The sequence below is a fragment of the Xyrauchen texanus genome, chromosome 12, assembly GCF_025860055.1.
Source record: "Xyrauchen texanus isolate HMW12.3.18 chromosome 12, RBS_HiC_50CHRs, whole genome shotgun sequence".
Classification (NCBI taxonomy): Eukaryota; Metazoa; Chordata; class Actinopteri; order Cypriniformes; family Catostomidae; genus Xyrauchen; species Xyrauchen texanus.
The window spans coordinates 23,962,222-23,985,441 of record NC_068287.1 but is presented as its reverse complement, the minus strand read 5'-3'; the positions used below and the strand labels follow the sequence as shown (position 1 = coordinate 23,985,441).

At 41.7% G+C, this 23,220-nt stretch overlaps 1 protein-coding gene across 2 annotated transcripts in view; it reads left to right on the top strand.

Moving 5' to 3' along the window:
* The window catches only part of LOC127653093 (protein kinase C beta type), a 231,503-nt gene that overhangs the window by 152,860 nt on the left and 55,423 nt on the right, over positions 1–23,220 (top strand). For both annotated transcript variants that reach the window (XM_052139605.1, XM_052139604.1), the window contains exons 10-11: positions 5,276–5,449; positions 15,695–15,786. In XM_052139605.1, the coding sequence (XP_051995565.1) occupies positions 5,276–5,449; positions 15,695–15,786 (266 nt within the window). The remainder of the gene's footprint in view (positions 1–5,275; positions 5,450–15,694; positions 15,787–23,220) is intronic.

The window sequence follows — 23,220 nt, the reverse complement described above, 5'->3', positions numbered from 1 at the left end:
TAGGCATCTTTCAGATCGAGAGAGATAAACCAGTCCCCCTGGCGCGTATGCGCGAGGAGTTTCCTGATTGTAAGCATTTTGAACGGTCTTTTGCAAGCACCTTGTTCAAACCCTTGAGATCTAATATTGGTCTGAGGCCGTCTTTCTTGGGAACAAGAAAATAACGGCTGTAAAACCCCGACTCGCTCAGCAAAGGCGGCACTTTCTCTATGGCCCTTTTGCACAGAAGGTTTGCTATTTCTGAACGAAGCATGCAGGCTGCTTCCGTGTTCACAATAGTTTCGAGCCGCGCTCTGAAGTGGGGAGGGCGGCGATCGAACTGTAGCAAATAGCCCTGTTTTATTGTGCTTAACACCCATTTGGATATCCCTGGGATAGCTTCCCACGCTTTGAAGCATAACGCTAGAGGGTGAATGGCCAAATCGCCCTGATTGCTGCACACAGCGCACTGAACAGAATGTGTGAGCGCGCTTACTGTGCTTATGCATGACTGCTCGCAGACAGCAGGGACAGTTCTGTGAGTGACTTCCCGATTGAGGTGAATGGGGAAAGAGTCACATCTGTTAAGTGATGCGCGAGCATAGTCACGGGCACGGGACTTACATACAGAGAAGTGTTTGCTGGCCGTGTGACAGAGCGGGCAGAGAATGGGCGCGCGCACGTATTCGTGAGCGCGTTTATTGACTCTAATACTCGAGCGGGCTGTGTCCGCTTTATGTGAGTGGGCTCTGATCGGGACACGGGAAGTGTAATGCTTGTGTGTAGAGGTGAACACTGGATTGTGGGCACATTTTCTACACAAGGCATGTTTGCTCTTTACAAGATTTCTTTGGGTCGCCGTGAAAACGGCGTTTGAGTGCAGGCAAGCGGGCAGTATCACCGGCTTGTTGGCTGCTGAATCCACCACTGTAGTAGCCTGAGAGAGGGGGACTGACAGGGGGCGAAGCTTTGACGGTGGTCCGCCCGCGGCGGGACTGAGCCGTCGTTTTTTCAACAAGGCTAGGAGGACTTCGGTTGCTCAGGTTTCATCGCAACCTTAGACCGAGGCCCGCGGGGGGCGGCAGTCTGCGGCGGCTGTCTAAGCGTGATCGAGGGCGGTCGCCCTGTCGACGCTGAGAAGTCTGACTTTGTTGAGCTGGGCGCTGTGAAGAGGCTCGTGCAGGAGGCTGGTCACGTGGGCGGCCTGCAGAGGAGCTAGCGCGACGCGGCAGGAAGAGGTTCATGGCTTGGGTGGCTTTCTGGACTTCTGAAAAGCGGTCAACAATGCCACTCTGCTTCTCCCATGTCGGCTAGCGTTAGCCACAGGTGTCTCTCGGTCACAGTCAGCGAGGCCATTCAGTTCCCTAGAGCTTGGGCTGCAGCTTTGGTGGCGCGAAGGGCGAGGTCCGTCGCGCTTCTTAGATCTGTAACAGCCTCTGGGTGCCTGCCTTTCTCATCCCACTCCCGAAGAAGGTCCGCTTGGAGGATCTGTAAGACGGTCATGGAGTGCAGAGCAGATGCGGCTTGGCCGGCGGCGGAATAGATAGGCGGCAAACATAGGCGGAAGTCGCTCTGCAGGCCTTAGACGGGAGCACTGGCTTAGACCGCCATCTCGCGGAGGGCGGGCAAAGGTGTGCTGCTACCAAATCCTCGACCGGGGGGATGGAGGAGTAGCCCTTCTCGGTGGCGCCGTCCACCGAAGCGAGAGGGGTGGAGACGTGGGAACGGATCCTGGCCGAGAAAGGCGCTTTCCACGACTTTGCAAGCTCAGTGTGGAGTTCCGGCAGGAAGGGAGCTGCCCGGCCGCGGGTGTTGCGCGGTGACGGCTCTGAAGAAAGCAACCGTCAAGTCTGTTGGGAGCCTGCTCAGGGGGCGGTGACCACTCGAGCCCGAGGCGGTCGACGGCCTGTGTGAGGAGGCGTGTTAGTTCCCCTTCGACTCCGGCGCGGGTCCTGCTGGATTCCTGGGCCGAGGAGGAGGCGTGGGAGCCTGACCACTCCTCGCTGTCCGAAGCCATGATGGAACAGCCCTTATCCTCCGCCTCGTCCTCCGAGATGGCCGCAGTGCGGCCGCTGGGCAGCAACTGCGCGTCCCGGGGGGGTGGGGGAGGGTGAGAGCGATGCTCGAGGGAGAGGCTCCGGCGAGGCAGTCGCTTCTATCACCGGTTCTGGCAGCCTCTGGCAACGGCGCTTTTTCCTGCGCGGCGGAACGGAAGGCGGCGCGGCAGCATCGGTTCTGAGCGCTTCGAGTCGAGCCCGCAGGGTCGACATTGGAAGCTCCTCGCAGAGGTCGCATCCGCCTTCAGCGAGGGCGAGCTCTGCATGCCCCAGTCCCAGGCAGAGAGCGCAGATGATGTGGCGGTCTCCGGCGCTGAGAGGGGCACGGCATGAAGCGCAAGTGGTGCTAGGCATCTTAAAAAAGACGCTCGTTACTCTTTTGTGAAGTTCGTTAAGAACTAGCTTGCTCTAAAAAAGGATACGTCGCCGGATGGCGTAGCTCGCAGGATGGCTGAAGGTGGCGGAGACGGCCGGCTTCTTCGAGCGCTGTCCAAGCTTGTTAGATGCCCCTCGAACGGCGACGCGGCTTCCAGTTCAGAGATGCGAAGAGCTTCGCTGAAGAGATGAAAATCAGGGTTCCAGCCTACGAACTACGCTTATATGCACTCTAGCCACGCCCATTTTGGCGGGCTTTGATGCAGTAAGCCCGCGGACGCCTCTCATTGGACGCGAGTTCGCCCAAGTTCCTCTATAGGCTGCAGCAGTTGCCGCAGAGCAACCAATGAGCTCGCTAGCTAGCCCGTTCAAGGTCTGCAGTTGCTGCACTGCGTTGACAAATGATACAAAATTAAGGATAATTTTTTGGCTTCAATATCTCAGAAAAGATGAATCTTTCCCGTAGCGTAAGCTAGCTTACGCAATACAAGAGAACCTCTCGTAAGAGAACCAGAAATAGATTAATTTTGCAGCTCTGAAAGATTGTAAAATCAAAGAAAGGTAGTGACCAAATAAAACAATATTCACAATATTGCTTGATTTTATATTGCCAGCAAAATCATTGCTGTGCGTGTGAATGGGGCTTCTCTCTCTGTCTCTTCCTCTTTGAGAGGTGTCTCAGGTAGGCTTACTGGTGCTTCAGTCAGCAGGTAATCTCAGCCAGGACAAGGTCACTCTAAATAGCTGAAATAACTGGAATGCAGGACCAAATGCGAGGTAGAAGGGAAATAGGAGGATGAGTGGGCATTCTGTAAGTAGGAGAAGAAGGCTGTTCCAGCTACTGGCAGTTGCCATGGCAACAGGCTTAAAATGCTATTGATATGATGAGGTGTAGTGGTTAGACCTCTGTCAGCCTCATTACCCGAGGCTCTGTTTGATGCCAACCACATCACGACAAACAAAATGTCAGATGCTCTGTTTTCTCAGACAGAGCAAACTGTCCAGTTTGGACATTCACCTTCTTTCTCAGAGGTGACCAAGCATCTTACACAAATGTGTGCATATGACTCAGAGGTACATAATGATCTTGAAGACTCAAGTTCATAGACACAGCAGACAAAAGCAAAATATTGATTCTGATACACAAAACACTGATCCTGCCCAGCAGGTACTTTTGGGTGGCTGCTCTAGCTGAAAATGTCCTTGAGACTTTTGTTTGATGTCCGTTTATCTAAACAGGTATGCAGCGGTAATGAATGCTTTGGAATGTATGTGACCTGCTTGCTATGCTCCCAGAGTAGTGTGTGTGTGTGTGTGTGTGTGTGTGTGTGTGTGTGTGTGTGTGTGTGGGTTAGGGTGCAGATCCTGTGAGGAGCAGATGGTGTCCTCTGAAATGTTGAAGAGTATCGCTTTTCTTTTCCCATGGCCAATCACAAGGTGTCCATCTGGGCTGCCTTTACACTGAAATAACTCGCCTCATTTCAATATGTGCATTTATTTTGGAGAGAGAGTTAAAAGGCAGAGCTAGGCTGTCCCTTGCTGTAAAGTTTGTTCAAGCATTACTTTTCCTCTGTCAGGATTTTCTCAATGTGACCTTGAAGCACAATACGAGGGAAAATATTTGAGAGATGATTTCACACACTGATGTTTGGTGACAGGAAGTGCTGTGTCTGTTTTGGGAGTATTACAGAAGATTGTGCATAAACTCATCACACACACACACACACAGAGAGAGAGAGAGTATGAATGTGAAACTTGAGACCCGTTGACACTCTAAAACAGTGTTACACAACCTTTTTATTTTCATGTGCCCCCACACAGTTTTAAGCCTTTTGCAGTTTTTCAATAATGTCACACAGGCCCATCAGTAAGGCTGAAGTACCAGGGACATTTTCATTGTAGAGCATATTTGGTTGTATAAATCTGTGTAGTGCAAGATGAATCATCAATATTTGTGTCCATTTTGTGGAAGAGACTAACTTTATATTTTAAATTGCAAAATGTGAATTTTGTAAACTTTTAGGAGTACAACTAACAAAAGATAGCTTTAATTTTAATATACCAGCACTAAAAGCCACAAAACTGCCATTTAGATTTCAAGGGCTCTTTAAAAGTTGTGAATGATGTGAGTGTGTCTATCTATGTTTGTTTGGTAACAGATGTTTTCACAGACATCTCAGCATTAAAGAATATGTTTCTGAACTGCTTCACTGCAGCCAATCTCTCTCACTTACTCATCTTCCCCTTTTATTACATTCATGCCTTCACTCAATACCACACAGTCTTTCTCTCCTCCACTCATTCCCTCTCTTTTCCTTCGGTTTTTGTCCCTCTGTTTATCTATTTTTGTCTTCTGTTTTATGCATCTGCCTTCAGGCTCGATCCTAAAAATGAGCACAATTAAAATCTGCCCTCCCATCACTCACAATTTCCTTCACCATCCATCCCATTGTGCCACACTCAAATCTGCTGCTTATCTTCCTCATGTTGGCGAGAGAGCTTTGTCTTTTCCGTCCATCATTTCTCCATATTCTCCCACAAATGTCTGTGTAATTCTGTGTCTTTGAGCCTGTAATCACATCGTATTTCATCTGTGCCTGAGCCTCATTTGGTAATAACAGTCTTAAGGCCACACTGCAGCTGCACTCTCTGGCCTAATGCTCTCTAAACGTGCTGGGAATGAGTGTAAACTCTGTGGCTCCTCCTGCTGTAGTGATCTGCAGTCAAAGATCAGTGCTTCCTCTGCTAATAAATGAAGTGTTTGCTTTTTGGGTTCTTGGTTTGCTTATTTCCCCTTGTTTCCTTGCACAAGTGCTTCAAGTATATGTTTTGATTATATCAATCTCTTTGTCTATCTCATTTAGGTCATGTTGGCTGAGAAGAAGGGAGGTGATGAGCTGTTTGCGATAAAAATCCTCAAGAAGGACGTGGTGATCCAGGATGATGATGTTGAATGCACTATGGTGGAGAAGAGAGTGTTAGCCCTGTCAGGAAAACCACCTTTTCTTACTCAACTGCACTCCTGCTTTCAGACTATGGTACAACTTTGGTTATATGGTTTTGTCATCTTTTCTCTTCTTGTCTCTCCTTGTCTTTTATCATCTTGTTTCTTCACATTTTTTTAATCTTGTCTCCTCTAGTCTCTTCTCTTATTGTTGATTCATCTTGTCTCCTCACGTCTCTTCTCATATTGTTGTCTCAACTTGTCTCTTCTTGTCTCTTTTCATATTCTTTTCTCATCTTTTATCTTCTGTCCTTGTCCACAATAAAAGAAGAGACAAGTAGACAAGATGATTCAAAATGTGAAGAGACAAGATGATACAAAACAAGGAGAATCAAGAGACAAGATGAGAAATAAAAAAAGAAGAGTTGTCTCTTGTACATTTTGAATCATCTTGTCTACTTGTCTCTTCTTTTATTGTTGTGCCATCTCATATCTTCTGTTCTTGTCTCTTCTCGACTCTTCTGTTTTTATTTTCTCATCTTGTCTCCTCTTGTCTCTCCTTGTGTTCTATTGACTTGTCTCTTCTAATTTTGTCTCACCTTGTCTCTCATCTCTTTTGTTGTCTTATCTAGTATCTTACCAGCTTTCCTCCTTCATCGTGTATCATATTGTCTCCTATCATCTCTTTTCTTATTGTTTTGTCATCTTCTATCTTCTGTTTTTGTCTGTCCTCGACTCTTCTGTTTTTGTTTTCTCATCTTGTCTCTTCTTTTCTCCCCTGGTCTTGTAACGTTTTGTCTCTTCTCATTTTGTCTCATCATGTCTCTCATCTCATCTGTTCTTATCTTGTAACTTTCCACATTTCTTTCCTAATTTTCTATCATCTCATCTTGTCTTTTCTCATCTCTTCTCTTTTAGTTTAATGTCATCTCTCCTTGTCTTATATTATCTTGTCACTTCTCATTTAGTCGTAAAATAAACATATTTTATTGTTGTCTCATCTCGTATTCTCTTCCTCTCTTTAAATTCTTCTAATTTTGTTTAATTTATTTTTGTTTTGTCTCATCTTGATTTGTCTCATCACATCTCTTCTTGTTTCTCCACATCCTGTATCATCTCTTCTTGTTTTCTTATCTGATCTCTTCTTTACTCTTTTAATATTTTGTCTCTTCTGTTCTCTTCTCATTTTGTCTCCTCGATTCTTCTCACTTAGTCTCATCTTGCCTCTTCTCGTCTCTTTTCTTATTGTTGTCTCATCTCATATCTTCTGTTCTGTTCTTTTCTCTCTTTGACTGTTCTGTTTTTATTTTCTTATCTCCTCTTTATCTCTTCTCATTTTGTCTCATCTCTTGTCTTATCTAGTATCTTACTACCATACCTTTCCTCATCTTGTATCATCTCGTTTCTTCTCATCTTGTGTTTTCTCGTCTCTTCAATTTTTGTCTCATTTCATTTCATATCTTCTCTTGTCTTTTCTTGACTATCCTGACATCTCTTCTGGTCTCTCTTTGTCTTGCATCATCTTGTCTCATCTCATTTAGTCTCATCTTGTCTCCTCGATTCTTTTCATTCTCTCTTTCTCTCTTAGTGACTCGTTATTTCTTTTGTCTCATCTCGTTTTGTTTCTTCTTGGATCTCGTCATCTCGTATCAACCTATATCTTGAAGTTTTGTCTCATCTGATCTCTTCTTGACTCTTTTCTCAATTTGTCACTTCTCTACTGTTCTCTTCTCATTTTGTCTCATTTCATCTCGCCTCTTCTCTTAATGTCTATCCTCTCCTTTCAATGTATATCCTCTGACATAAGCACTAAGCGTGGGCACACATGTCACTTTACATTCTTTCATTGTGCAACACATGACCACAGTGCATGAATGCACCCACTTGAATCCATCCCTTCCCATCCCCCATACACTGCTTGGAGACTGCAGTCATTTGTACATCGACAGAAATGGTATGTGTGTTTGTGTGTGGTCATGTGAATGTGACATGCTCACAGGGGGGCAGTGTGCCACACTCATCTGTGAATGCAGCACAGCTCTGACAGGCAGCATTGCAACATCCTACTGAGCGCCGCATGAGCCCCAGTCACCGACAGCGAGATAGCGAGAGACAGAGAAATTGAGACAGGAAGCGCGAGTGAAGGGATAGAGAAGACTGAGTCAGAAACAGAGGAGACTCTGGGGGAGAAAAGGATTGTGACGTCACAATTCTCAAGCTCTTTTCATCATATTTCTGGAAACACATTGAATCTAAAATGAACGTCACTTAATCATCTCCTGCTTCACACACACATTAGTTAAAGGGATAGTTCACCCCAAAATAAATATTCTGTCATCATTTACTCACCCTGATGTTGTTGTAGTCATTTTACTACTGCTTCGAACACGGCTCGTCCAGTTTTATTATTTTGTTTTTTAGATGGTCTCTTTAAGAGCTAAATAAATCCTGTATAACTGAGATATCCAGAGATAGTCATAGGTATTTTACAACTGCTTTGAACATGACTCATCCAATCAGAATTTAGTCAAAACCGTCAGATGTATAATTTAAAGTTTTCGATTAACTATGCTTTTAAGTGCAAATAAAGCCCAGTTAGCTGCAAAATACTCAAGTGGTGTGTTGGGTGGGGATTTCTTAATGGAGGGGGATCAGTCACAGCTGCAGTCATGTATAACAGCTGCGGTCATGTAGATTATCCTCAAGCCTACTGTATAATGGTGAGTTAGTCAGATGTTAGTGTGTGTGTGTGTGTGTGTGTGTGTGTGTGTGTGGCTGTGTATGCTGAATTGTTGTAGTAGTGGGGCTTTAGGTATTTGGTGTGTAGTGGTGTGAGGTAAAGACTCTTTCCCGCCCATCCTCTTTCCTTCTGACAGTGATGGGACGTCCTTTAAGCACTACTGCCTTGCAGTCAGTCTCCCCATCACAGTCTTCATCACTTTCAATCACTTAATCCTCCCTGACTCTAATTCCCCTGACCAACACCAATACACGCACACACACACACACACACACACCTCCAATGCAGGAAATTACACCACCCGCAACTAATGCAAAAAAGGTCTCATCATTACAGGAAGAAAGCCAATAAAATGAAGCCCAAGAAAAATTTGTCTTTGAGTGTTTTGATCTCTGGATTTTGGCCTTGGGATTTTTCTTGTGAGTATTTGTGTGTGTATGTGCAGCTGTGTGTTTATATGTTAAAAGCATAACATATGTCACAAAAAACAAATATTCTTGCAGACTGTTGAGTGACAGTGAACCAAAGCACACACAAGTTTCATTCATATCAGCATTTCATACAATCTCACTGTTAATAGCAGTACATCAATGCTAACAGAATTATATATTGTGGTGTTATTGGACAATTATGGTGGTGGTTTAATGCATTGTTTATAGAATAGAATGGCACCTGAACTAATGGTACGTTCACATTATGTCAGATTCACTGTTATTACTAGCTGACAACTGGGAGATTGAACACTAAGCTTTTCACTTCTTGGGACCTCAAAAGTTATTAGTTTCCTTGACAACACTCATAATGCCAAAGCGGCTTTGTTGTTTATAACAGCAAAATATGTGTCACTGTATTACTTCATTAATTCACCTCTATATGTTCTTGCAAAATGTTTAAGAAGAAAGTTGTCCAGGTAAAAATAGCATAATAAAATGGCATATCAAACGTAAATATGTGTATTACCTTTAAGTTAAGGCCACAGTGGTGAAGTCATGTAAAAAGAACCAATATGGCAGTCAAGCTGTAGCTTTTATAGAATTCTGTGTTAAAAACGTTTACAAGCTCAAGCTCTACAACCTCTTCGAAGACATGAATGCTTTTTGCAAGTCGGAATCTCTAAAAAAAAAAAACTATGGTAATTCCAACATGACGTGATCGCACCATTGTTCTATATACTGTATATTGGATTGTTAAAGGAATAGTTCACCCAAAAATGTATATTCTCTCATAATTTCTCACTCTCATGCTATCCCAGATGTGTATGATTTCCTTTTTGCATAACACAAAGACGATAGAAGAATATAAAGAAGAATAGAAGAATATTACAGTGTGTAGTGTAGGTCCATACAATGCAAGTGAATGGGGTTGATGTTTGGTGAAAAAGGAGTTAGATTTTGGTCTGTTCTCATCAGAAATCGATTTAAACGGTTCAGAAGACATGGATTAAACCACTGGAGCTTTATGGATTACATTTACACTGCCTTAATGAGCTTTCTGGAGCTTCAAAGTTTTTGTCACATTCACTTGCATTGTATGGACCTGCAGAGCTGAGATATTCTCTATGTTTGTGTTCAGTTGAAGAAAGTCATACACATCTGGGATGGCATGAACTATACATTTATCAAGGAATCCGAGAAAGTCTTGCAGGTTTTTTTTTATTTTTATTTAAATGTAACATTTATATAATTCAGTATATATATAAACAATATATATTTAAGCAATATCAGTTGCGATATGGCCCTACATCAGAATTGCTGTGATTCGGCCGTAGGCCGAGTGCCATAGGTAATTACAGCAGTGCTGATGTAGGGGCCGTATAGCACGATTGCGATTGTGATATTGCTTAAATATATATTGTTTATATATACACTGTATTATATAAATGTTACATTTTAAAAAAATACTTATGTACAGCAGTTTAATGAACAATTACATTTTAAAAAATTAGGAAAAACTGAGTACGGTCATAAAAGCGCATTTTTGCATGGAACTACTTTATTACGCGACCGATCAGAATCTGCCCTTGCTGGTTCAAAACAAATGATGCGTCCAATCCTCTGTTAGTAATTCAAAATGTTCACTTCAGAAATATTATCATGGTTTGTGCTGTTTCTAACAAGTCATTGGATAAACAAGGATAGACGGATGGGTGTGTGTGTGTGTGTGTGTGTCTGTGTGTGAGTGTGAGAGAGAGAGAGACATAGAGAGATGGAGCGATCACCTGTTGCCACACCCAATCAGAGATGCTTACAGCTTTCTGAAGGTCAGCTTTCTCAGTGGAAAATAGATGCCCAAGCAGGGTATTCCTCTCTATTTCGGGGTAGCCGGTGCTCAAATGTCATTCACTATAGAAACAGCGATGTCCTCCGCCTTCAGGAAGAACTCAGCCTCACCTGCACCTGCCCCCATCACCCTCTGTGACTCCACAATCGACACTGTGGAGTCTTTGCGCTTCCTGGGAACTATCATCTCCCAGGACCTCAAGTGGGAGCTGAACATCAGCTCCCTCATCAAGAAAGCACAGCAGAGAATGTACTTACTGCGGCAGCTGAAGAAATTCAACCTGCCAAAGAGAATGATGGTGCACTTCTACACAGCCATCATCGAGTCCATCCTCACATCCTCCATCACTATCTGGTACGCTGCTACTACTGCCAAGGACAAGGGCAGACTCCAGCGTGTCATCCAGTCTGCAGAGAAGTTGATTGGCTGCAATCTGCCGCCGCTCCAGGACCTGTACGCCTCCAGGACCCTGAAGCGTGCTGGAAAGATTGTTGCTGATCTCTCCCACCCTGGCCACAATCTCTTTGAGACACTCTCCTCTGGCAGAAGGCTGAGGTCCATCAGGACAAAAACCTCACGCCACAAGAACATTTTCTTCCCATCCGCCACTTGCCTTATCAACAAGGCCCGGTACCCACCCTGACACTCTTGTAGGGCTCACAAGTTTTGGAGCGGGTGTGTTTATTAGCAATAACTAATAATTATCATAGACAACCATCAATTATTAATTAATAGAACACTGATTATAATCAATGTTACACGGGCACCAATTTATGTAAGCTCACAGGTTGGTTAGATCAGTTTTACTATCAAATATAAATTAATAATTAATGTTTATTGATAGTGAGTGACTGATCAAGTCTCATAAAATTCCACCCTGCAGATTAAGTATTTTGATTGAGAATCAAAATAATCAAAAGGGGAAGAAGTTAGCAAAATTGTTGCCGTATGAACCCGACAGTAATCTGGTTACAGTCGGCTTCTAACAACAACAATTTAACAATACTGAAGTAATGTAGGAGTTCTTGACGTGGCAGAGGCTGGCTTCAACACAATATTCAAACAAACAAACCAGGAATACTTATTATAATATAACAAGATTTATTATAATCAAACAGCAATGAACACTGCCAATACTAAATGAATATAACACAAAAACATAAGATGGAAATCCTAACTAAATGGTGGAGCTATATGCTAGTGTATGTGTGTGGGGGTGTGTGTCTCGAGTCGGTAACCAAGACACAAAATGGCGGACTAAACTCCTCGTGAGGAACTATTCAAAATGGAGGGCTAGGCCGGAAAGGGCAGAGCCAACGATTATGTGACGGTGTAGGGAAGCAAGATGGCTGGATCAGATCCAGAAATATAGAGCTAATACCACGTGCGGGTGGTAATGAGCAGACACACAAAGGAACTGAACGGAACAGGTGGGAGAATTTGAAAAACACCAGCCTGATTCATACATAAACCGTGGTGCTGCTCGCTCCGTGAATTTCAGTGTGTGTGAGAGAGAGAGAGTGAGAGAGAGAGAGAGAGAGAGAGAGAGAACAAACAGGGGTTCATGCAATTTAACAGAGATGACACGCTGGTAACAGCGCGATTGAATCGTTGATTCAGATCACTAAAATTACGATCTCATAACTCCAAACAGCAATCAGCGACCGTAGTTAAATGTACAGTGTAAACAAAACATTAAACGTTCAGCGATTGTAGTTAACATACAAATGAAAACAAAACATCAAACATTCAGCAATCAAATATATATGATTTAGGTTTATAAGAAAAGTCACAGTTTCTAAACTAAATTTGCCCAGATATCAAGCCTTACTTGTGAAATCCTGTGTGATTTCAGCAGGGTTGTCTGTTGGATTCCTGTTGCATTGAGCGGTCAGGAGAAACAATCTGGATTCGGTCCTTGGTCTCACGCTCGTCAGCGAAAAGACGCATCTCTGCGTTGGTTCTCGGGTCCGGTGATCGCGAGAAACGCGAGAGGTAGTCAACGTTGTGGGAAAACGATTGAGAAGGGAAGCTGGTCGCCTTTTCTGTTTCCTATATAAATTCACTGTTGTTTCACAGTGAAGATGAAATGAACCGGTTGTACACTACATGACTGGAACAAAGCCAAGTTAATCTTACTCTACCGTGGCCAAATGGTGAGGTTTAGAAAAACGTGGTCTTTCTTTGTCCAGAAGGAGGGAAATTCCTTGATGTAGATGTCTCTTTAGAGCACAGCGGAGCTGTAGGTGTACAGTCAAGCTGGATGCAGAGAGAGAGCGTCTCAAATGAGCGCGCTAGTTTTGTTAAGAAGATGACGTCATCGGTCATCGGCCGCTTTTGACCAATGACATCTGAGATTGAGTCCATGGGCGGGACTTCCGTCCGGTTGCGATGCATTCTGGGAAATGGAGTTCAATGTCTCACCTTTGATCATAGAACAAAGGGCCATGCTGTCTCTGCTGCCATTTTCAGTGGGGCAAGGCCCTACACTCTCCACACTCCACCTCTGGCTCTACATGCCAATGTACTTACTCTGCTGCTCTTTTATTTTTATTCTTACTTTTAATATATACTGTGTGGACATATTTATATTATATTGCTTATATTTTAATACTTGTTTTTTATATTTAGAGAATGTGTGACACGCGCCTACAACACCAAAACAAATTCCTTGTATGCGTAAAAAAACATACTTGGCAATAAAGCTTTTTCTGATTCTGATTTTAAACAGAATGTATCTGTGGCAGGTATATTATTTATATTGAAAAGCCGGTTCTCACCTCCTCCTTTCCATTGAATACCTTTACACTGGTGCTGAAGCCCGGGAAGGAGGCGAGAACCAGCTTTTCGATATAAATAATAGTTTAATGATAAACTTAAAAGAAGACAAAAACACAGACATGATGGACATGTCCGTTAACGATCTCTCTCTCCCGCACGATCCCCTGCAGTCGACCTTTATCCCTCACGGAGGCATAATTAGCCGAATACGGGACCGGGTGTGTAGGATCACGACCCAGCCCATATATCCAATGTGGAAACTCACAGAGCGCTGTTCTATGTAAACAATGACTAACGGATTCACTTTGTCACCAACTGGCTCATATTACACACAAAACTGATCTTTTGCCACCACGTGCTGGCTAACATATAAAGACAGTAACTCCTTACACATATGCATACACTTACACTTTAGTTTATAACAGCACAAACACAAGCGGAGTGATACACACAGTGAAGCGTCTGAGTGCTGATGCTGTCACACCATCAGTGCTCATGGAACTTCTCTCGTCCAATCAGAATCGAGGACTGGAACTAACTGTCGTATGTATGTATGTATGTATGTATATATAATAAAGATTATTCTCATGGCTTATTGACAATAATATTACACATATAGGTGTAGCTTTGAAGCGAAATCTTTTAGAAACAGGGATGATATTATTTATCAAAATATACCACAATCAACATATCATTAAAAGGGAAACATGAATAATGAATCATAACTCGTTATGATTAATTATTAACATTTGGATCGGTTAATAGAATCAACTTGAGGTAGCTGAATTAGCATTACAATCAATTTATGTGTTCATCCAGCGAACACACAGTATTGATCTTCTATCAATTCTCAGAAAGGATATTTTTCGTGGCCATGCAAAAATAACTCTTTCTTAGCATGGAGCTGAGATCGAATCCTTACATTTACATTGATTTACAAGCAGACCAGAGTCAACTCACAAGAATGTACACAAAATGTATTCAACTAAAATATGAACACATAACTAATCTAAACAAAAACATACACATGAACACACATACATGGGAAAGGGAAAAGTGAAAATTAAATGAAACTGGAACAGAATAGGGGAAATGCAGTTATGAAAAGAATCATTTTGACCATCTGAGAGAACCATCCATTTCTTAATTTAAAAGCACCTTTGTTACAAAGGGGTTTTCATGTATTATACTAAACCTACGTTCAGTTAGCTACTGGTACGATACTTGCAATTGCCTTGGATGTTGGGAGAGTACCCGGATGCCGTCACAGGAGAAAGGCTTGATGGTTCCTTGAGTCGATTGTCGAGGTAGTTGCGCATGTCTTGAGGTGTTGAGGCTTGCCAGCCTGCAGGCCTCATGGTCAGCACGACCACGCAGCAGAGGGAAGAGAGAGTCAAGGGAAAGAGCCAGGGAAAATTGAAATTCTGAATGAAGGTCCCTCCCCTCGAGTCTAGCTTGACCAATGAGAAAGGTGCAATTTCCAAGCGGGAAATGTTCCTTTGTTTGGAAGCTGACTCATTTGCATGATTGGGGATAAGTTTTTAATGTGTGCCCCTTTATGCTCTGGTTAATGTAGCAAGCATACAATGCATGCTATCAGAATTATATATATATACCAATTTGCAGTGTCACACAAGGATTCATTTGATAGGAAACATGGCAGAACTAACTGTACATTATCTGGTTCTGTCATAAGGCATGCATAAAACAGTATACAGTACAAACACACTTTACAAGACTAATGATCCTATACACAATTTACTGGGAATATACATGTTCATTTATAGTTTGTTTATAATTTAATGAAGAAAAGTCTGTTGTTCTGGGCTTTGAGTCCATTTCTTATGGGGGAAAGATTGCTCTGGAATGCAGTTAGCCTCCCCCGCTTGGATTGTCACTGATGTCCACTAGTTGCTGGACCTTGTAAAGACAGTGTAAAGGCTTGATAATGATCAGTGGGGGAGCAGACATAACGTAGTGGGCTTGGGCCTACTTTGACCTTTGCTTGTTACAGTCTTGAGACATCTGTTGGCTTAAGAATAGTTGTGTGTCTGATTGGTCCAGATGCTACAATAAATATATATATACAGTATATTTTATATAATTCAAGTTTATGCCCATTTGAAACAAAATACTCATCACAAGAATAAAGATCAAGAAAAAGTCTGTTAGTGTCTATGTGGCAGCGGGGGCGTGGTCAAGCGCCCGTCCGGGAGAGAAAAGCGGTAAGGGCGCTCACACCTGAGCTAAATGATAACTAACACCTGTGTCTAATTTCAGTAACATGAGGAGAGCGGCATAAGAGGGCAGGAGCGAGAGAGCAAGGGGGAGAACCAAGGAAGACTGTCTCTGATGTGCTGTAAAAACTTAAGAATTAAAAAAAACTTACCCCTTAAGTTGACGTTTGTTTCCGTCCCGTCCTTGAGCTATTTCACAGTCTGTTATTTGCTTTCCTTGGGCAGAGAGTTCAACTGTTTCACTGTCTATGTCATCTGTTCTTAACTGTTCTATCTTTCTCTCTTTTCCTTTTGTCTACAGGACCGCTTGTATTTTGTGATGGAATACATCAATGGTGGGGATCTCATGTACCATATCCAGCAGGTTGGCAAGTTCAAAGAGCCCCATGCTGTGTGAGTACAACACTTGTCAATGTCTCTGCATAGCTCCATCCATGCTGTTAACAATACAGCAATGTAGGATAATCAGAATTAATTTATCAGATTAAATCAAAACCGAAATCAGACAAATTGCTTTTGTTATTGACCGCTATTCCCTTTGATGGAAAATAGACAATGAGCTCATCGATGTGATCATCTAGTTTACCATTAAGCATAACATGAACTCTCCAATGATCTCACAAAAATGTTCCCTAAATGAGCACAATGATTATCTCACTAATTAGTTCACCAAGAAACACAATGGTTAACTTGTCAAAGAACAGCACAGATTCATCCTTTGCTGCCTATTAAATCCAATAAACCCATGAAACACTTTTTTATTTTTTCCAACAGATTCCATTTCTATCTAGAGATTTCAGTCACTAAATATTTGCTCAGTTTTGTCTCTGGAGCTCACTGATTAGCTCACCAAAAAGCTCACCAAAGCTCACTGATTAGTTCACTGATTAACTTATCAATGCACTCACCAGGGTGAGTCAGTTAGTTGAATCTAACAGAATGGCTGAGCTCATCCTTCCAACATACGCTGGAATGAACAGGTGTTCTCGATGTTAAAGCCCAGTCAGATGATGGGAGGAGGGGAGGACAGTAGGAGGGCAGAAAGAGAGAGTTCCCCGCTGTGCTATGTTCCTTGTCACTTCAAAGTGACCTCAAACCAATTTGGGCCACTCACCCTCCCCCATCCCTCCTGTAGGATTTAGTGATATGTGAGGTGTCTACTCTGAAATATTCTTAGTTGGGTGCACCAAGGCCAGGTCAACCTGCTCTGCCCATCTCAGACTCTCTGTCTTTTTCTTTATATCTCTCTTTCGAACTCTCTTTCATCTGACCCTCTTGTTTGATGCCCACCTACATTAGCTGTTTGAGATAGAACTGATGGAAGGAAAGAAAGAAAGGAATATACAGATAGGTAGACAGATATGTAAAGTAACTAGACAGATTCAGGATGGGTGGCACATTGTCAGTAGATGACTGAGCTGACCTTTGCCATAATCTTCTACTATGCGTTCTCCCTCCAAATCTAACAAGCTTCATCTTTATTTGCTCTTCTTCAGCTTGCTGTCTGCCCTTTATCATAAAGAATTAGCCTGTCTCTGCAAAAGAGAGGAGCTTTGAGAGGAGCACTGTCATTGTGTTGATATGAAGCTCTATGTATATCAAAGGTCAGGGTGATTATAAGTGTTTCAATAGTTTCTATCTAACCCACATTTTGAACAAGCTAAGAAAATAATTGCGCAAAGCCATTCCAATTCAAATGAGTGTTATGGTTGCAATATATCTTATTTTTTATTAACTATACTTAAGATGTCGACCGATTGTGGATTTTGCGGATACATATAAATAAGGTGGTGGTAAAGGCAGATAACCAGTTAATCTGCCAATATCTTTTTAAAATAGATTTATAGACTGATCAAAGTTTTTCTGTCTTTCCTTACTATGCTGGCACAGAAATTGAGGCAACAAGAGATTATTAAAATCCCAAAAGCAGTTTATTATGCAACAACAAATTCAATAATAACCAAAATTATGATGGTGCAAAACATAGGACTTTTAACTGTAAAAAAGCCCAAAATTCTCAGGGGACTTTTATTTGAAAAAATGACAAAGACTTGGTTCCGTTACAATGTTCTATGTGTAAGTATTTAACAAGTAAGCTTCAGCTTTTTAAAGCCTATATATTCGTTATATATACAGTATATTTAAGCAATATCACATGAGCAAGAGTGCGATATGGCCTTATATCAGCAAATCCGACACTGTTGTATATAAGCAATATCACACTTGCAATCGTGCGATATGGCTATAAATCAGCATTGCTGTAATTACCAACAGCACTCTGCCTGTGGCCTCGTGCCTGCGGCTGAATCACAGCAGTGCCGATTTATGGCCATATCGCATGATTGCGAGTGTGATATTGCTTATATACAACAGTTCAACGAACAAGTAATTTAAAAAAATTAGGAAAAACTGAGTACGCTCACAAAAACGCATTTGTGCATGGAACTACTTTCTTATGCGATGGATCAGAATCTGCTGTTGCTGGTTCAAAACAAATAGGTAAAAATATCATTTGGGAAAAAGATCATTTTTGTGTGTAATATGAGCCAGTTAGGTGAAAACTACTAAAACTAGGAAAAAGCTTAAAACTGCGACTATCGATTAAGCGGTAAAACCGATATGTATCATCTACCTCTACTATACACTAAACATAAAGAATTTAAATATAATCATCTTGTGACCCAGATCACAGGTCCCTGCTGATTCTCATACATAGTTTCCATATGTAAAAGCACACACAGATCAGTTATATGGAGCATGTGTGGAGTCAATAACAGTCACATAATGAGAAAAAGTTCTTCTGAAGATACATTAGCCCAAAAATTTTTCTTTTAAAGTTCCCTCTTCTCTCTCACCCTCTCACTTTATCTTTCTCTCTGTCACCCTCGATCACTCGCTTAGTTTTAAGATATTTTATCTGCATCATAAATATTTGTACATTCATACTGCAAAAGCATTTACAGCTTAGCTCAATCCCCAAAAAATTTAATAAAAATAAATACAATTATAAATTAAGAAAAGAGACAAAATATTCAGTGTCACTGACAAAGATACAAGGGATGACACAAATAAATAAAAAATTAAGTACATTTAAAATTCTAATAATAATATTAATAAGGTTTAGAAATTGCCAAATTGGACATGCATTTAGTGATGGAAACACAAACTCAAGACATTCCCTCATACTGTGGTATCTGTCTCTCTCTCTCTCTCTCTCTCTCTCCTCTCTCTCTCTCTCTCTCTCTCTCTCTCTCTCTCTCTCTCTCTCTGAATACTGATAGCCAGAGGCTGACACTGTGGCATGGAAACAGAAGTGATCCTCTGACATAATGTGACATTGTGAGGCCTGTTTCCTGCTTTACAGCTGCATTAATTACTAAACAACATTGCTAAATATTTTCCAATGTTACTCTCAAATGTGGGACAGACAAACAAGCCACCTGATAAATAAAAGATTTGTGCATGCTTGTAATAATAACAGATATCTGGCTTGCTTTATCTTATTGTGCCTTTTGTGGGATCGCTTGCACCATTGAACAGTATTTCTGCTAATATTTCTAGGTGGAAGCCCTGCATAATTAGGCTTTTTTCATGTTCACCTGACCCTAATCGGTTGCGTTTCATGTCGGGGTGTTTATTAGGGCTTGGTATCACCAGCTAACTTATGATATGATACGTATTGTGATACACGTCATGATTCAAAATATCGTGACACATACAGTATATCACGATTTGATAAATCACAATATCATGATTTGATTCTAATTTACAACCTTTCAACTCCAATTAATTTTCATATATTTTAGTTATAATGTAAATTTTGCTCACATACAGTATGAAAATGTGAGTAGTTTCCTCTCTGTTTTGGGCTAGTTGAATTACTGTGCTGTTCCATTAATCTCTGAGAGCAGTGCTGTTCTCTTTCAGCAAATGCTGTTATTAATTATACAGGGGACCTTCTGACTTGGTAAATTGCGGAAATATTAATTAAACACATTATATTTGATCATTTATACATTCGTTCTTTATAATTTTAGTCAAACTTTTGCTTATTAAAAGACGCTGGCTACCACCCCTGGGGTACACTAGTTCGCTAGTTCGAATCCCAGTGCATGCTGAGTGATTCCAGCCAGGTCTCCTAAGCAACCAAATTGGCCCAGTTGCTTGGGAGGGTAGAGTCACATGGGGTAACCTCCTTGTGGTCGCAATAATGTGGTTTGTTCTCGGTGGGGCGCGTGGTGAGTTGAGTGTGGATGCTACGGTGGATGGTGTGAAGCCTCCACACTCGCTATGTCTCTGTGGTAACGCGCTCAACAAGCCATGATAAGATGCGCGGGTTGATGGTCTCAAATTCGGAGGCAAATGGAAAAAATAAATAAAAAATTTGCTTTTTAAAAATATGCAAAGTCCATATATAAGATGTCTTGAAATTACATATACAGTATTATACTGCATGTGCATATATATAAAATATACATATATATAACACCAATATATATATATATATAAGTCAGAATTGTACATATACCTAGTGTGAATTATTTCAGCTTTTATTTCTTTCATCACATTCCCAGTGTTTCAGAAGTTTACATAAAATTGTTTAGTATTTGTTAGCATTGCCTTTATATTGTTTAACTTGGGTAAAATGTTTTGGGTAGCCTTCCACAAGCTTCTCACAATAAGTTGCTGGAATTTTGGCCCATTCCTTCAGACACAACTGGTGTAACTGAGTCAGGTTTGCAGGCCTCCTTGCTCACACACACTTTTTCAGTTCTGCCCACAAATTTTCTATCAGATTGAGGTCAGGGCTTGCAATGGCCACTCCAATACATTGACTTTGTTGTCCTTAAGCCATTTTGCCACAACTTTGGTGGTATGGTTGGGGTCATTGTTCATTTGGAAGTCCTATTTTAGACCGAGATTTAACTTTCTGGCTGATATCTTGAGATCTTGCTTCAATATGTGGTCAACAATTGGACCAGATGACATTCCAGGAGCCAGTTAATGGCAGAGCCCCTCTTTAACTGTCAAGGCAAAGAAAAGTGAATCCATTTTGATTGGATCATAGCAGGACCAACACAAACAAATTCCAAGCAAAGCCATCAGATAAGCTGCTCGGACAACTTCCAGACACTTCAGAAAGTAAGACCCCGGACCAACATGTTGGAAAATATTTCTCATTTGTCCACGAGTGATTTCTTAGCAACACCTTAAACCCCCCAAGGTTTGCCCAAGTCCACAGTTGAGATGAATACCATAAATATCATCAAGACCTCTTGAATCAGCATTAACTTTCCATGTGGCAAAAGCTGAAATAAAGAAGCCACAAAGACAAATCTTTACACACAAACTTTTATTCCTAACATGGACTCCAACTTTAACACATCCACTCCATGTTTGTTCACAGAACTGTTTATGTAAATTGCAGTTGTTAAATTAGCACAATAGGTCACACAAACTGAACTATGGTGGTATAAATGAATGCATGCATAACATTTAATCTTTCAATATCATGTTTGGTCTTTATATCTTCAGAAAAATGCCAATAATATTTTTGAAGATAAGGAACAATTCATAGATAAAACTTTAAAGCCATTGTTCTAACTATGTACTTTAAAATGCAAATGTTCCACACAAAGAAGGGAGGGTGAGCCATACTGGATGGGCCCCCTCCGATGTCAGCATCTTGTCATAACCCTGAAACGAGAAGCACCAAACTGAAATCTCCTAAAACTATCCTCGGGACCTGTCCAGAGGGTCATTAACATGATACACTTCTAAAACACATTTATCCTGAGTGTCTGAAGAAGACACTAACAGGATAACAGATGAACACCTTTGTTTTGATCTCACTCTATGAGAGAGAGAAGCAATAGCAGAATAATAATGAACATTCTGAATCTCTGGCCTAAGTGGTAGAAGATGTAACAGAATACAAACCATCCAACATCCTAAGTCGCACTTTGTGAGAGAGAGAAAACAGATCATCCAACATTCTTAGTCTCCATCAAAGAGACAGAAGAATGGTAAATGGTCTGCACTTATATAGCGCCATTTTTAACACTTCGCTTTACCATTCTCACAAACACACTCACACTCCAATGACGGCAGAGCTGTCATGCAAGATGCTAGCCAAGATGCTAGGCATGTGGAGTCATGTGGGCTGGGAATCTAACCACCAACCCTATGATTAATGGCCGACCCGCTCTACCACCTGAGCCACAGCCGCCCACACATCGATTAGAAATCGATCGACCAAATACCAAGTCTCACTACAAGCGGATGCTGTTGAACCTGGCCGGGAACCTGGCAAACTGAATCTTGTAGCTGAGTCGGACAGTCCTGATCACCCACCGTGATGGGTTGGGGAGCTCAAGCCATGCCTTCAAGCTCCGGGCAAGGGGGACCAATAGGACAATCGAGTCGGACATACTCATACTGGCAGTTGGGGCCTCGCGATGGGGTGGAGCCTGTGGCACCACTGGTGGGCATGCTGAGTCCGGGGACATCGAAGCACTTACCTGGATCCATATACCCACCATAGGAGCGGTCTGGGATGGGGGAGGAGGGAAATCGTCCTCACAGCCTGTTTATGCATTTATCCAAAGGGACTTACAGAGCTTATTACAGGGACAAACCCCCGGAGCAACCTGGAGTTAAGTGCCTTGCTCAAGGACACAATGGTGGTGACTGTGGGGATCGAACCAGAAACCTTCTAATTACCAGATTACAGTTATGTGCTTTAGACCACTACACCACCACCACTCCGTACAACATGATGCTGCCACTCCCATGCTTCACAGTTAGGATGGTGTTCTTCGGCGTTCAAGCCTTACTCTTTTTCCTCTTAAGATAATGATGGTCATTATGGTTAAAAAAAAAATCATCCGACCAGAGGAAATTTCTCCAAAAAGTAAGATCCTCAGGTGCAATTGCAAACTGTAGTCTGGCTTTTTTATGGCGGTTTTGGAGCAAAAGCTTCCAACTATGTCGATATAGGACTCGTTTTACTATTGATGTAGATACATGTCTTCCTGTTTCCTCCAGCATCTTCGCAAGGTCCTTTGCTCTTGTTCTAGGACTGTTTCGCACTTTTCGCACCTAACAATATGAATCTCTAGGAGACAGAATGTATCTCCTTCCCAAGCAGTATCATAGCTGTGTGGTCCCATGGTGTTTATACTTGCATTCTATTGTTTGTTCAGATGAACATGGTAACTTCAGGCTTTTAAAAATTGCTCCCAAGGATGAACCAGACTTGTGGAGGTCCACAATTTTTTTCTGAGGTCTTTGCTCATTTCTCTTGATTTTCCCATGAGGTCAAGCAAAGAGTTTGAAGGTAGGCCTTAAAATAAATCCACAGGTACACCTCTAATTGACTTCAATTGGTCAATTAGCCTATCAGAAGCTTATTTCCTAAAGGCATGACATTGTTTTCTGGAATTTTCCAAGCTGCTTATAGGCACAGATAACTCGTTAACGCAGTTAAATAGTGTATGTAAACTTTTGACCCACTGAAATTGTGATGTACTCAATTTGAAGGGAAACAATATGTCTGTAAACAATTTTGTTGAAAAATTACTTGTCATGCACAAAGTAGATAATGTTACACGTTAGTTGTTTACACGCCTATTTTATACTATTTACAAGTATTTACATTTACATGTAGAACAAATGCTAAAATGGCTCTGTCTCTTTAAGACTAGCGGCAGAGACTTTGACATTGTTTTGGCTGAATGGTCGAATGAGCATTGTGCTAATGTGTGATTAGAATTAAATGCTTCTTTTGTTGTTTTTGATCAACAACTGACATTATTCAATGACAAA